This window comes from Pholis gunnellus (assembly GCF_910591455.1).
Source record: "Pholis gunnellus genome assembly, chromosome: 2".
NCBI lineage: Eukaryota > Metazoa > Chordata > Actinopteri > Perciformes > Pholidae > Pholis > Pholis gunnellus.
In genome coordinates, this window is record NC_136536.1 from 13,708,688 (window position 1) to 13,723,828 (window position 15,141).

Sequence of the window (15,141 nt, forward strand, 5' to 3'; positions counted from 1 at the left end):
GAGATCTCAGGCTGTGAAAGGAGAGGGAACAAAGCCACCCACAACAGGTCAGTTTGATTCATGAAATATGAAAACTAATGACGGAAATGCCTTGAAATGAGAGTTAGTGCAGAGAGAGCCTTGATGGAAAGATGGGTGCATGCTTTGCATGCCTCCCCCAGCAGAAGTCACAGTGTGAAAACTGAGACCCTCTAAAAATAGTCTTGCCAAGCACAGACTCCCCTTATGGAATGGAAACTAATGCAGTAAAATGCATTCTGCACCACAGCTTCAAATTATTGAAAGGAGGAAATGGAGGCACAAAATCAAAAGGGGCTTAAATAATTCAAATTGTCTTTATTGAAGTAAACCAATCTATGAAGCAGACCTGACAGAATTGTCCCTTTACCATTTTCCTAAAGCTGGTTGAGATTATCACTCAGGAATATAAAGAGACTGCCGTTATTCATACAGCCGTATAACCTCTGCACATTTTCTGACAACATCTTTGACAAAGCTCCACGATCTCACTGCAGCACTGCCAGTTGCAGCTTACTAAGGGTTTTCTTTAGCCGTCACACAAGGGAATGTATCCACCGTAACAACAGTTTCCTGATTAAGCTTTCAAAAAAAAAAAGGGGGAGCACATGAAAACGCAAATACATTTCATAGTACACACAACAGATGAGAGGCAAGTATTTAAAGCACACCATTGAAAAGAGGGCCGTAAATAGTATAAAAGCTCCGAGAACAAAAACTTGTTTCAGGTAAATCCGACACATTTTACCGCATGATACAAATTCTACAGTCTGTTAAAAAGGTTCGATTCCTTCTCATTTACACTTGATTATAATTCATTTTCATGGATTATTATAATCACTCTTGTATTGCCAAATTGAGAAAGGGCGGGCTTTTATAAATGTACATACATCCTGGTTGTCACTGACTATACAACAACCCCCCCACAAAAAGAAAGAAAAGAAAACTCACTAATGTACTACTCTAGCATACCCCAAACAACACATCATTATAAAAACAATAGGTAATAACATGTGGGACCTAATGAATACATCATCTGTGACTACAGAATAGGTTAGCAATCCAGAGAGAGTAGCAAAAGAACGCCCAACTTGCCAAAATGCAGGTGTTGGGAGGGCTCGTATTATTCATTTGGATTTGGGTTGGCATCGGGATACTGGGAGAGGTCAAAAGTAAGCACTTTACTGATGACACAATCTCCTTGCTGTGAGTGAGAGAGAAAGAAAAGCAGGTAATACTTTAATCGCGTGTACAGCAGATGTTTAAAATGTGGATTAATTCAACAACAGCTCAAGATACTTTGTTATTACTGGCAGGTTTCTGCTGAGACCAGGAATATGTTTGAATGTTTGAAATGAAGGGTTCCAAATACGACTTATTATGATGACTTATTCTAAATATATAATACACAAGTTGTGTAGTTATATTTTTTACTGTTTAATACGACATATATAATGCAATTCAATACCTTTCTCAAGGTAATACCGGTCAAAGAATAAAGGACAACTAGTAGGGACAAGAAGGCCTATTATTGATCAATTACATGACTTTATATCATTTATAACATTGTTGCCATAACTTCCCATCAGTATATAACAATCATTTCTAGTTATATAAGTAATCAATTTACTTGACTTGGTCCCAAATAAGTTGACACAATTAGTGGATGAATTGACAATTAAAAAATAAATGTATTCTTTTTTTGTTAATATAGTTTTGCCAAATGTACTACTAGTTATTCACTGTTGCACCAATCTGACTTGTGGTTGTAGATGATCTCCAGACAGTCCGTACCCACATACAGAACAGTTTGACTGTCTGTAACAGACATTTTAATGAGGGAACTGAATGTAATGTTTTTTTAAGACGTTTTAAAACCAGCATATCAACTTTAATATACAATGCTTAAAACGTCATGGCTGTCCGTTATTTAGTATTTTGATATTATTGAATATTGAGAAACACACCTCTGGATAGACGCCGATGAGCGAGTCTGCCTTGGTGTAGAATTCCTCTTTCAGAGAAATGACGATGGCCTGGAAGTTCAGCACCGACTGGTCTTTGATATAATTGGCCACCTTGAAGACACAAATGGAACTTGTGAGTTGTATGAAATGTGACGACATCAAATGCAGCATTAACAAAACGCTCAGGTCACTGAAACAAATATCATTTTACAGACCTTGCCGATGTTAGTGTTGTCCAGAGCAGCATCAATCTCATCCAGTACAAAGAAGGGAGCGGGTTTGTAGCTGGAGACAAGCAGGAAATATGTTCTTGACAATATTCCAATTGTTTAACACAAATAAATAAATAAATTAAACATGTAATAAAACGGTGTACTCGTCCGTTGTTTCACCTGTGAATAGCAAAGAGTAGAGCCAGGGCAGCAACAGTCTTCTCTCCTCCAGACAGGTTGTCCATGGGTCTGAACCGCTTTCCTGGAGCCACACAGTTATAGTTGATGCCATCCAGGTACGGCTCCTCCGGGTTTTCTGGGCCTAGGAAAGCCTACAGAAGAGGGACACAATCAATGCAAAACACAAACATGATCTGTGATGTGTGTGTTTTACTGCCATAGCATAAGCCACGTTTTGTTGTAGGGCATTGAATTTTTGTAGGTTGTTGTAAAAAAAAAAAAAAAAAAAGTATGCATACCTGGGCACTGCTGTTGCGTGAGAGGGCCTTGTAGATCTCATCAATGTTGGTGGCCACAGACTCAAAGCAGTTATTGAAGCGATCGTACCTTTCCTTCTTGATCTGCTCAAAGGCTTGTTTGGCCTTCTTGGCTCTCTTACGGGCAGCCTCAAACTCTGAGGGAGAGAAAGAGAAAAAAGGCATGAGATTCTCTCTCTCTCTCTCTCTCTCTCTCTCTCTCATTTAATCCCACCCTCTAACAGTATCCTCCCATCTCACCATCACTGGTCTCTTGGAACTTGTCCCTGACACTCTCGAGCTTCTCCATGGCCTTCATGTTGGGAGCACTGATCCTCTGAAGGATGCTTTGCTGCTCGTTCAGACGCTGCTGCAGTGTGTTCGTCTCCCCCTTGATCTCCTCCTCTGACAGAGCATCCTGTAGGACAGCGGCACCATATTCAAATTCACGCTTCACATTGCCAATAATCAACTGTCACTGAACATATGAGACACACTGGTTTTGAATTGCCAGTGGGAAGAATGAACATAACAGTCCGTCCATTCTTGGTTAAAGGCTCTGGTTTTGCCTTTTTCTGACCATGCCATGTGAAATAATACTCTGACTCAAGAAACCTCTCAGACTGTTTGGTCTCTTGCCCGGTCTCTCCACTGTGTGTGTGTGTATCGCACTCAAGCCGCGACGCTAATGGAAATACACATTTAATGGCAGCGACGCACCACGTCTGCGGCGGTTAAGTGGTTTAGAATAGCTGCCTTTAACTATATACATCTCTCACATTTCCTCTTTTGTATATTTCTAAGCACTTTGTAGAGAAAAGTGCTTGATTATTATCATTACTGTCAGCTAGAAAACCAAGTAAAGCCGACGTCACTTTTAAATAAAATGAGGGGAGGTGGTGAAGTTTGACCGTTTGAATATAAGGCATCTTTGCTGTGTGCACTACCTACCTTAAGGTCTTCAGTCAGGTTGCTGTAGTCAATCTCTATGAGAGCCTCTTTAGCAAGAACAGTGCTGGATGTTGTCCTCTGGCTGCTGGACTCCTCTGGCTGGGAGCTCCCCTTGATTAAAACAAAACAAAAAGCAGGACGTCACTTTCTGTTTCCCTCCCACTAGTATAAAAGTTAGGGCGTGTGTAGGAGTGTGTTTGTGTGTACCTCTCCCTGGCTGATATCATCCATTGTTCCAGAACGAAGAGGCAACCTGATGTCCTGCATTTTGCAGGCTTGAAGCAAGTTGTGACGGTCGCTGCGCTTCTGCTCCAGTTTGGTCTCAATGGCCGTCACTTCCTTCTGGAGCTGAGTCAACTCCCTGGAAGACACACAAACATTTGTAATATTTATCATATAATATATCTATCATTATAGATCATAGGACATAAAAAATGTATGTGCTGTTGCAGCCACTGACTTATTGGCGCCCCCCAGTTTTTTGCGGATCTCCTCCATATCGTGGTTCTTATCGTTGACTTCAGATTTCTTGGTGAGGTGCTGGTTCTTCAGGTCCTGCAGTTGTGCCATTGTCTCATCAATGATCTTCATGTGCCTGTGCTCCTCCTGCAGACAGACGGCAAAGAGGCACACAAGTGAGAATTAACTCGATGTCAAAATTGACGACACACTACATTATAAGTAAGGTTTTTATCCTTCACTTTATGTATTTACTTTCTTCAGTCGCTCTATTTCAGCCTCGTCCTTCTTGACGGTCTGCTCCCACATCATAACTTTCTCCTGGTCCTCCTTCAGCTGATTCTTCTCGTAGTCTACCTGGATACCCAGGCGGGTCTTCTGGGTCTCAAACTCGAGACTGAAGCAACATGTTGTGTGTAAGGTTAAGATGACACAGGAAACCAGCAACAGGTTAAAGAACAATGTGGCGAGACTTGATCGCTACACTCACCGCTTCTTTGCAATCTCATTCTGCCGCTTCACCTTCTCCTCCTCAAACTCTCTGATGTTCCTCACTCCAATCTCCTTACAGAATTCAATAAACACCTCATCCTCCACCTGGAAAACAAAAACACATTTATATTGACATTACTGCAATGCTACATGTTCATAGACAGGCTTCTAAATGGACCTCACTTTGGGTCAGTCTTACCAGGTTCATGCGGTCTCGCAGGTCAGTGATCTCCTTCTCACGGGACTGGATGATCCTTTTGATGTCGTTGATGCGAGGGCCAAAGTTGGCCAATTCACTCTCGAGCTTAGACTTCTCCTGCATGACACAAATGAATTAAGTTTAAATGCAACCGTCACAATAGCAAAAACAATCAGCAGGAGGAATAGATAGATATATATATATTCAGGCTGTACCTGCATGTTGAGGGAGAGGTGACGGGTTTTTGTCTGTTCCAGATCACTCTGGGAGTACTTTAGTCTCATCTGCAGACCGTGGGCCTGAGACTGCACCTGACGCAGCTCTGCCTCCTTCCTCTTGGCCTTCATTTGCTCCTACAAAGAAAAACAAGAAGTGGAAATTGTTGTGAATTTACTTCAAATGACAATCTATCAAAAACAATTCACATTTTGAGGTTGCTGAAGATATCCTGATACACACTGAGAGGACCAATAACAATCAAAGTTACCTTGAGCTCTTCCGTGAGTTTCTCTTTCTTCTCCTTGAGCTTGTCCACTGCCTTCTCATCCCAGCGCCTGGCCTTGGCCTTCAGGTCGCTGGCTCCTCCGGAGATGACTCCAGACTTCTGGAACAGAGTTCCATCCAGTGCTACCGTCTGGACACAGGGACACGAGGAGAGGTTAGGCGGAAGAATAGACTAAATCCTCATCTACCAAATCATCAGGTGGACATGTAAAACATCAGTGAACTAAAGGAAGTCAAATACCTTGTGTCTGTATGGCCCTCCGAAAGCGATCCTTCGTGCGTCCTCTACGTTCTCACAGACCAGGGCGTTGCCACAAGCATACTGGAGGGCTTTCTTGATGTGGGGCGGCTCATAGCGAATCACATCAATCACCAGTTTGGCTCCTCGCAGCTCTCTCAGCTTCTCATCTGTTGGTTTCACCTACGATAAGACAAGAGAACAGCACAGTTAAAACTCCACTTCAAACTTTCAATCAGGAAACTGGTCTAATTTTAAGCCAGAAATGAATAACCTTTTATAGCTCGCTGTACAAACTTAACTGTAAACCAGGCACCCAAATAGTTGGTATTTCAATGAGTAGCTTTTAAATGAACAAGACAAATTAGAAGGATGAATTAGGTGGATGTTTATTCGTTAATTAGAGTGATAAAAGATGCTTTGAAAAAATTAAAGAATGAAAAGAAACGCATCCGTATGCATTTGGGTTCTTTTTCCACCGTTTCAAACCGAACCGTGCCTTTTGTGAACCGTTACACCTCTAGATTAGACACGTTTTATGTCTGACATAAATCTCTTCTTCCTCAAGTTTGATGTTTGTATTTAGGATTGCCACTTGATAGTGTTTAGTCTGACCACTCAAAAAGACACTTGAGCAGAGCAATCATCTGTACTTCAAAGTATTCACCTCGAGGTAGTCGAGAGGAAGGAAGGTTTCGGGCTCTCCTCTCTGCTCCTTGATGTATTGAATACAATCTCTGCCAGTCTTCTCCGAGTCAACAATGATGGCGTCCATGTTCTTGCCCAACACTTTGGTCACAGCAATCTGGTACTTTTTCTGAGTGGGCTGGCACAAGTCGATGAGACGACCATACTGCAGAAAGACAGAGCGGCATAGTTTTGTTATTTTCAATAAATAAAGAAGGGAAACAAAAAAACTGCAGCCCTGCAATCATTGGAAAATGATATCGTGTGCTGAATACGGTCACGGGTGTCTTACCACAGAGCCAGGGTAGAGTCTTTTGATGCTCTCCATGATCTCAGCCTTGCGCTGCTGGCGACTGTTCTCCTGCCTGTCGATTCTGGCGTCTCCCAGCTGCTCCATCACCTACAGCAATAGACAATAATAATGGGATGCGTTACAGACTTTTTCACAGTTTTCACTTGTCAAACGCAGGTGTAACTAATAACATCAACAGAAGTGTCGGTGCCAGGTAGTTAGGTGATAGTTAGGTGTGCCAGTAATCGGTGCATGTTTGCCCACTAGCTTGGATTACTGGCAGACCCAACTATCACTTATTTTGTTTATCACATTTGTGTTTTTTCCCTGTAGAAATATCTATTGATTTGCTTAAGACACTGTTACAAGGTAACGCGTGCAACCATGAACTCAAATATGAAACACACTGAAATCATTGTCAGTCAGCTAAGATGAAAACATTTGAAGTCATTTGCGTTTCCTTCCTTGTGGATGTATTAAGCACCTGGTTAAGCTCCGTGTTGATCTCATCAATTCTCCTCTTGGCACCCTCCACCTCCTCGGTCAGCTCCTCCTCCATGCGCTTCTGCTCATCCAGCGACTGCCTGAGGGTTAACGGGACAAAACAGTGAGTGAAGGAGCACAATGGGATCAATAAGCTGAACACAGCACTGTTTAAACACAAAGGTGAGAGCAGCATACCTGCTGGTGGTAATGTAATCTTCTAATTTCTCAATACGTTTCTGGTTTTCTTCAATTTCACGTATCTTCTGTTTGATTTTGGCCTGGAGAGAAACAATGAATTATATGGCTGTACGCATTCAAAATCGGTTAGCTCCATTGAGTCTGGCGCAGGCAAAGCTGCCATCAGCATTTACTTACCTCTGTCTCCACTTTCTTCCGCTCCTCTAAGTCGAGGCGGTCCTGGTCGGCCTTCTGGTCGCGGTTGAACTTCTCCAGCTCCTGCGCCAGGGTGGCCGCACGTTTACTGGCCTCCTCTTTCAGACGATGGTACTGCTTGACCTGGGAGGAGAGAAGCAGTGGGGGATATAAATCTTAACTTTCGGCTCAACTTGACATAATGACACCATAACAACAATTTAAGTTACAATTCACACACCAAAACATGAGATTTGCATGTGCCAGCATGAATGAATTTTGAGATATTATGAGAAGTATATCATGTAGTATGATAGTCCGATATGTTTACTGCTAAATATTAATTATTATTAATTAAGCATTAGTTCCAGTATTTCAATTCTATCAACTAAATTAAATCTTGTAATTTTACATTATTGAATCATAATATCCAACGTTCAAACATATCAGACCTGGTTTTCCTCCAGGGTGAGGTCCTGGCCCTGGCTCTGTGCCTCCTCCTCCATGCGCTCCTCAAAGTCTTGCTTGGCCAGCTCCACTGCCTTCATTTCCTTGTCCAGCTCATCCATGTCCCCCTTGCGTTTCTTGTACATCTTCTGGGCATTTTGCAATGACTTACGCGCCGCCTCGAGCTTCTTGATCTTGTGAGAAGTGTTCTCTTTGGCCTTGATGTACTGCGGTCTCTTTTGGTTCAACTCAGAGTCTTTCTCTCTGTGGGCAGAGTCGTCGAGTAATTAACAAAGCCCTAGGTCTTAAGTTCCATTAGTTATGCATCATCTGAGGAGTACGTCAAGCCAGCTATGAGTGGGCCGTCACATAACTGCCACTTACTTGATTTCTTTTTCAACGGTCTGCTGCTCCCTCATCAGTCTGCCCAGCTCCTTCTTCTTGTCCTTCAGCTCCTCTTCCACATGGTCCATCTTTTTACGGTCCTTATCGATCTCCTTGTTTCGCTGGCTCAGCTCTTTGTTCAGCTTCTCAATCTCAGTCTCATTGTGGTACAACTTGAAAAGTTGCAATTGAACACTTGCCCTGGCCACTTCATCTTTCAGACGCTGGTAACGCTCAGCCTAGTGGAAAGATGGGCGGAGAGGCAGACAGATGGTTTGATGTAGTAGATCATTATTGTATAATAATGGCGTTATATTTCACCAGGTAAGCAACACTGAGATTAAAAATCTCCTTTTCAAGAGCGTCATGGTCGAAATAAGGAGCAATCACAGTGAGTTAGAGACAAATAACACGAGTCAGACGACACAAAATAAACAGCAAATCAACCTAGGTAATCAAATTGTAATACTAATTGGAAGCGTATCTCAACAACTAAACTTTACAGCGAGTCAAATACCTAACACAGGACATCAACTTTTAAATCAAGGGCCAAAAGTTATATGAAGCATTTCATTTCCAATCCAAGCTGGACACAAACACATGGAAGTAAATGTAATTTGAGAACATACCTCCTCTTTCTCTTGCTTGGCTTCTTTGCGCTCAGCAGCAATGTTTTTCTTACGATGGTAATTGAACTGCGTGTCCTCCTCCGCTTTCACCATTTCCTTCTTCCTGCGGTCGTACTCCTGTGCCAGGTCTCCAGAACGTGAGATCTCCTCAAACAGAGCTGTGCGCTCCTTGGGGTTCTTCATGGCAATAGACTCCACAGCTCCCTGAAAGGAGAATAAGCCGACAATTACAGTTAACAATAGCACCTGCCAAAAGAAATTGGGTGTCTCCGCTGAAATTGGTCGAGTCGCATTAAAAGCTGCGATACCCAGCAAAGGATCACGCATGGTTGCATTAACCACACCAACATGAGCACTGGCATAAAAGAAAACAACTGCAATAAGCAACTTCAATTAATGATCAATTGTTTTGAGATCAATGTAAAGCATAACTGTCTGATCAAAAACCCGTGGCTTAGTACAGAAGCATTAGGAAAGAACCTATATGAATAAAATCATCCGAGAAAAGATTTTTAGGATTTCAGTCTCACCTGGAAGACCAGGAAGTTCCTAGCCTTGATCAGAATGCCAAGTTTTTCCAGCTCTTCACTGTATTCAGGCAGGCCCACCACCTTGCTGTTGATACGGTACTCAGAGGAGGAACCTGATGCACATTACAGGAGATAAAAGAAAATCAGCATATTGACTTACAGGTACGTACAGGATGGCAGCAATGGTCTTTCATTTACCTTGTCCAATGAAAGAAAGACAATTGTCTAATAAAAAACATATTTACATAATATAATGTGTTGCCTAACTATTTTAATTTAATGACAGAAATAGTTCTGCAAAACTTAGTGTGACGTCTCTGACTGAATAGTTTGAACATGAGGTGCTTTAATATGCAACGAGTACTGGCAGTAGCTTTCTAGTGGTTTTGCAGCTGTGCTTGTCCGTATAGGCTTATAAACACATTACACTCAAATGCTGCAAAGTTCATGCCTTCTAATTTCTGATACAAATGACAGAAGATAGTTTCCAAAATGATGTTTTTCATTTCACACATATAGCAATAATAATATACTGAAGCATTCAATCCAACACGACTGTCGACGGCAGTTCCTACCAATGATGGCCCTTGTGAAGGAGCGTTCCTCTCCGTTATCTTCCTGGTACACCATGCTGACAAAAGCTCTGTTGGCAGCTGGCTTTCCTACGGGTGCTCCATGGATAAGATCCTTAAGAGTCTTCACACGCAGGTTGCTGGTCTTCTCTGCCAACACGAAGCTGATGGCATCCATAAGGTTGGACTTTCCTACAACAACAGAATTCAGAATTTTAGGAACTGATACAGAATATGAAAACATAAAACAAAAGTGTATATGGGAGACTTCTGGTCAGTTTACTTTCTGTCAGAGAGGTGTTGATTAAAATCTGGTAACTTCATTTCAAAGGCAATAGTTAGTGACATTTCATTGGATGGCATAAGAAGGTGGGGCATTTCCAAGTGTGTCCTCATCATGTGTAAACACCTACATAATCTATATAGTTCACAAAGATGAGAAACTATTTTGTTGCAACTCATTTGCAAGAGAAAACGTGATCATGACCACTACAAAGTAATTGTTATGCACACAAGTTAATAGTCACAAATTGCGACACAAAAAAGCCATTGTAATAAGCAGTGCAGAATGGTAACGTTAGCTGGTAGGGTAATTATAACGGTATGTAACGTAGTTCAACTGCTGTCGAGTAAGTCAGACAATCATATTTAAACTACACGTTGTGATATCTAACGTTAAAGATAACGGGGCACGACTGCACGGTGTTTACAGTTAGCCAATGCTAGCAATAAGTTTGCATTAGCCGCCAGTTAATATTTGCTATCATAACATACCAGATCCATTGGGTCCGATGATTGCAGTAAACTTGTGAAACGGTCCAATGATCTGTCTTCCTTTATACGACTTGAAGTTTTCGATCTCTATCAGTTTCAAATAACCCATCTTCGTGATAGTAATGACGCTGTTATGGAAAAAGAACTGCAGTGAATGTTATAGCTACAGCTAGTAAAATGTTAGCTAGCTAGCTAATGGTATCAACCGATGTTTACCGAGCAAGCGATCTCAAAGACGATGTATGCACGCAAATGAATGAACCTCTCTGTTCAGTCTATTGCTGGCCTATGCACATGTCACATTATGAAGTGCATATTTAGTTTAATAATCTAAATAGCTTCATAATCTTAAACAAATAGACGCGATGCGGTGGTGACAACAATGCGCCATTTTACAATCTCACAGGAAGACCCTCAAGCGCGCGAGACACGACACCTCACAGTTTATCGCGAGATTAACGGAGTTGTTCTCATGACTACAGTATTGTGCCCCTTTATTCCACCACTAACGGTAAAGTAGCCAATTTGAGTTACACAACACATTATGTTAGTTTCAGCGAGCCTTAATGCTTGGTTCACTTTTATGATTTATGTCACAAGAGCACAATGGATTAAGCTGTAAATACCGTGAGTTACCATGGTTACTAAGGGCATTCAAACACAACAGGATCAAACTGTCGAAACAGACTGACCCAGCAGCGTTCGCTACACCGGCCTTATATCACAAAATTAAGGACATTTTTCGGGTAAATTTGTTACATCAGAGGTAAGTACTGCTTAACATTCATGAGCTCTGTCTGCGAATTTAGAGACATGCATCCAATACAGTCGAAACCTCTAGGTTTCATGCTGGATAGGATTAAATCTGGCAGTAAAATGAATACATCAGGGTCTGATGGTTCATTTAACACAGTGAATCCTTTCCAGCATATAATAATCAATGCTGTAATACTGTGTCTCCTCCCTCCGTGTTCATTAGAAACTGAGAAAATGTACAAAGTGGATTTGCCTGTAGACCCATCCATAGAAAACGCTTTGGAAAGGCGAAGGTCTGCAGAAACAGCACGCAAGGCCAGGATCTTTAACACCCGGCAGCGTGTGTTGGGCCTCGACCTTGATGCTCTCAACCAACAGGTCCAGGAGAAGAAACATCAGCAACACATGGAGAAACAACGAGACAAAGCTTTTGGTAATCTGTGGGCATCATGAGAGCCGGAATTAAATCAGTTGAACACAACAATTATTCACCTATTACTACTGAATCCCCTATAAGAATATTGTCTTAGGTAATCTCCATTTATGAAATCCCCTTTCACCACTAATGAGCATTGATCACAAGTGTCTTTATCTTCATTGCATTGCAGATAAGCTGAGAGCATATCACGATGAAGCACTGCTTCAGCAAGACATTGATGAAAGAGAGAAGCAAGCAGCTTTACACACAGACCTGACCCAGTACTGGGCCACTCACCAACGTGTAGAGGATTCAAGCGATGCTGATCTCAAGTGTGGCCTGAAGGGGGCATTCGGGATCACCATTCCAGAGGCTGAGCTGGGGCCCGCCAGTATGAAAATATTTCAGGTAGGAACTTGGTGTGGATCAAAAACCTATCGAACAAAATCCAGCAAATGATTAAATAAATAATGCCGCTACCAGCCCCTTAACCACTTGTCTTGTTTCATACAGGGAGAGGATATCGGAGAAGAGCAGCGGAGGAGAGAACAAATGAAAAAGACGGAGAGAGATCTGCGAGCACAGAAGGAGGACAATGAGAGAAGGCTCTTGGGAGACAAGCACCGAGGTGAAAAGAGACAAACACAAGCAAACACATTCTGTTATCACTGGTGAGCTAATATGCTGCATGCTACAGCCTCTGTAAATCCCACACATGCTTCATGCTTTCCTGCACAAACAATCCCACACTCCTACGCATGCACAGCCCTTATTGCCAGGTGGCATTGATGGATGCTTATCCCAGAGAGCCGTTATGAATGTGTGAATGTGTCATTGAAGAGCTTTGTACAATGGGCAATGGCAGGTGTGAAAAAACACAACGTGTGTGTGTGTGTCACAGAGATGCTGGCGAGCAAAGAGCTGGTGCATCAGGACCGTACGGGGCTTCAGCTACGTGCACTAGAGGAGGAGTGTAAGAAAGCTGCCCGCATCGCACTCGACAACTACAATCAAGCTCTGGTACAGTACACACGTGTGCACAATGCACATACAGATGGACACACAGATGCACACACCACATGCTGATGTGGAGGCTCAAAGCAAAATCCACTGGGGATTTGAGCCCTGACATGGTGTTCTCAGGTGGGATTTTAAAATTGAAATTGCTAATTGGAAATGTTAAGTGATGCGTACACACACTTGCTGCAGGAGGGTGGCCATCATATTAGTTGGTACCAAGCAACATGGATGGTTAAACTGCTTTGATATATGTGTGGGCCCTGTCTGTTTTTAAAAGCCTCCATTTAGCGTTCTCCTCATTTGCCTGAACGCACTCGGCTGAATCCTCCATTGGGAGGCATCATTATAAATCCTTCAGGTCATGGTATTTTTCCATGACAATTATGTGGTTTCTCTAATAACCACTCTCATGCACAATGCACACGCAAATACAACTGACTGAGTGGATCTCTCAGGAGGATATTCACCATATGGCTGATTCTTGGCGGCACTATGTTAGAAGTAACCACATATTACAGGTCGGGTTTCATAAAGCTCCTGCTATTCTAACCGCCAAGGGAATGATCAATGAACTTTCCCTACATCAGTGGTGAGGCCTCACCATGTCCTGCTCCCCACAGGCTGCAGAGCGGACAGAGACACTGAACGAGCAGCACAGGAGAGAGGAAAGGGAGAATCTTGCAGAGATGCGGCACACTCTGACATCCGACTTGATGACAGAGTGTGCAGAGGCAGCGACGGGAGAGGTGGGAGGAGGGAGGCTGCCACCGGTTCTGGTAGACAGGTGGAAGGGTATGAGCCCTGAGCAACTGAGCGCCATCCAAAGGGAGAGAGAAGAACAGCGTATTGAGAGACAGGTACTGGAGTGACTCTAAAACACAATGCAACTCTACCACACACAGCAATTCACAGTCAAGTCACATCCTGCTTTGCTCCAAGCTCCTCTTCAGTTCTGTCTTTCTGCAAAGAAATTTCAAAACTGCCGTTCCCAACCTTTTGTCTTGTGAGCCCTTAACATTAAATCACTGATGGGTGACATATTGAAAGAAAGTTTCTTATCAGAGGGAGGAACACCATTCTTCCAAAATGTATTCCCTCTGTTTAACCTGCTAACATTTCTAAAAATCAACAAACCATACAGTGACTTTTTTTGGCTTCGATCTGAATTCATTATATTTCTCAACTAATCTACTCCGGGTTTTTTCCCCTTAATTTGTCATCCATCTTTTTGTCTACTTATAAACAAAAGTTGTGTCCAGAGAGGTCATTATTCATTTTCAAAAAAGTTTAAAATGAGAAATCTTCATCTTGGAACTCCTCAGATGTATTATGCAGACTTTGCGTCTTGTCCTAAGCTCCAGGTCCTTCATCACGCCTTCACAAGAAAACATAAGAAAGAGCGTTTTCAAATGCAGTATTCCATATAACACTTCCACTCAGGTTCACCATTTAGACCTTTTTTTTCCTTTCCATCTTCAGAGACAACGTGAATCTGAGAAGATTCAGGATGCAGCTTGGGATTTCCAGCTCCTGAAGCTGTCCAGAGAAGCAGAGGAGGAGGAGAGGAGAGCAGAAGAGCTGAGGACAGAGGAGAGGATTCAGACAGACCGTTACAACATGCAGCTGGCCAGAGAGCAACAGGCATAGTGAGCACTGAGTATTCAGGCACTAGTCAGCAAATGTATTTTGGGTGTCGGTGATAAAGTACTCTAATGTAGGATTCAGATTTAAATTACCATATTTGGGAACAGCTACTCACTGTGTGTTTGTGTGTGTCTCTGTGTGCCCCAGCCAGGAGTACCTGAACAAGAAGCTATACACCAACAAACCCAGCAAGGACTACTTCTATCAATTCAACACCAGCTCCCGTTGACCACCACACACCGTACACAGGCTTGTCCCTTTGTGACAATGTGCTAATAAAATCTATTGATTGTTATACTCACATTTGTATCTACAGATACTGATAAAAAAGAAGGCACCCTTTTTGTTTGTTTGGTACAGATTGTTCCACGTATTTAATTTTTCATGTCATAAAACCAGTTACAGTGGTAGATTCATATTGCAGTTGCAGTTGTACTGGCCTCATATGTAGTACACGTGCACCCACCTTCTGTCGTTCGCCCATGATACATATAGATACCATCAGTCCCAAACACAAAGAGGCACATCTACACCCCGCCGTGACACACACTTCCTACCACTACTTCCTCCCTTCTTCTCTCCCTTTTTTTCGCTTACCCCTCCCCTCCCACTCA

The 15,141-nt window shown here is 42.5% G+C and overlaps 2 protein-coding genes across 2 annotated transcripts; one reads left to right on the forward strand and one right to left on the reverse strand.

Annotated features, from left to right (window-relative positions):
* Window positions 1-329: 329 nt before the first annotated feature.
* Window positions 330-11,074, reverse strand: LOC306711773 (structural maintenance of chromosomes protein 1A). Its single transcript, XM_079180808.1, has 27 exons — window positions 10,906-11,074; window positions 10,690-10,817; window positions 9,919-10,107; window positions 9,344-9,456; window positions 8,814-9,017; window positions 8,185-8,423; window positions 7,806-8,064; window positions 7,357-7,497; window positions 7,177-7,259; window positions 6,980-7,079; window positions 6,496-6,603; window positions 6,184-6,369; window positions 5,520-5,699; window positions 5,262-5,408; window positions 4,990-5,127; window positions 4,775-4,891; window positions 4,574-4,680; window positions 4,339-4,480; window positions 4,085-4,230; window positions 3,832-3,985; window positions 3,625-3,735; window positions 2,935-3,091; window positions 2,677-2,831; window positions 2,378-2,529; window positions 2,201-2,270; window positions 1,986-2,096; window positions 330-1,222 (listed from the first exon to the last, which is right to left on the reverse strand). Exons 2-27 carry the CDS (start codon window positions 10,796-10,798, stop codon window positions 1,142-1,144), a joined length of 3,699 nt encoding a protein of 1,232 aa, XP_079036934.1. The 5' UTR covers window positions 10,799-10,817; window positions 10,906-11,074; the 3' UTR covers window positions 330-1,141.
* A 605-nt stretch (window positions 11,075-11,679) lies between these two features.
* On the forward strand, window positions 11,680-14,756 carry ribc1 (RIB43A domain with coiled-coils 1; the record flags this gene model as incomplete). The annotated part of the gene is made up of 7 exons (XM_079180839.1): window positions 11,680-11,878; window positions 12,054-12,271; window positions 12,377-12,491; window positions 12,765-12,883; window positions 13,504-13,740; window positions 14,363-14,529; window positions 14,675-14,756. The coding sequence occupies 7 exons, from the start codon at window positions 11,680-11,682 to the stop codon at window positions 14,754-14,756; spliced, it is 1,137 nt and encodes a 378-aa protein (XP_079036965.1).
* Between the last annotated feature and the right edge of the window lie 385 nt (window positions 14,757-15,141).

What these genes read in the sequence shown, in the direction of transcription:
- LOC306711773 (XM_079180808.1), bottom strand. Translation starts at nt 10,798, where the DNA reads ATGGGTTATTTGAAACTGATAGAGATCGAAAACTTCAAGTCGTATAAA. An exon ending in CTTCACAAGGGCCATCATTG is followed by an intron (nt 9,457 to 9,918) that starts GTAGGAACTGCC and finishes AATGTGCATCAG; the next exon opens with GTTCCTCCTCTGAGTACCGT. An exon ending in CTACTCTTTGCTATTCACAG is followed by an intron (nt 2,271 to 2,377) that starts GTGAAACAACGG and finishes GCTTGTCTCCAG; the next exon opens with CTACAAACCCGCTCCCTTCT.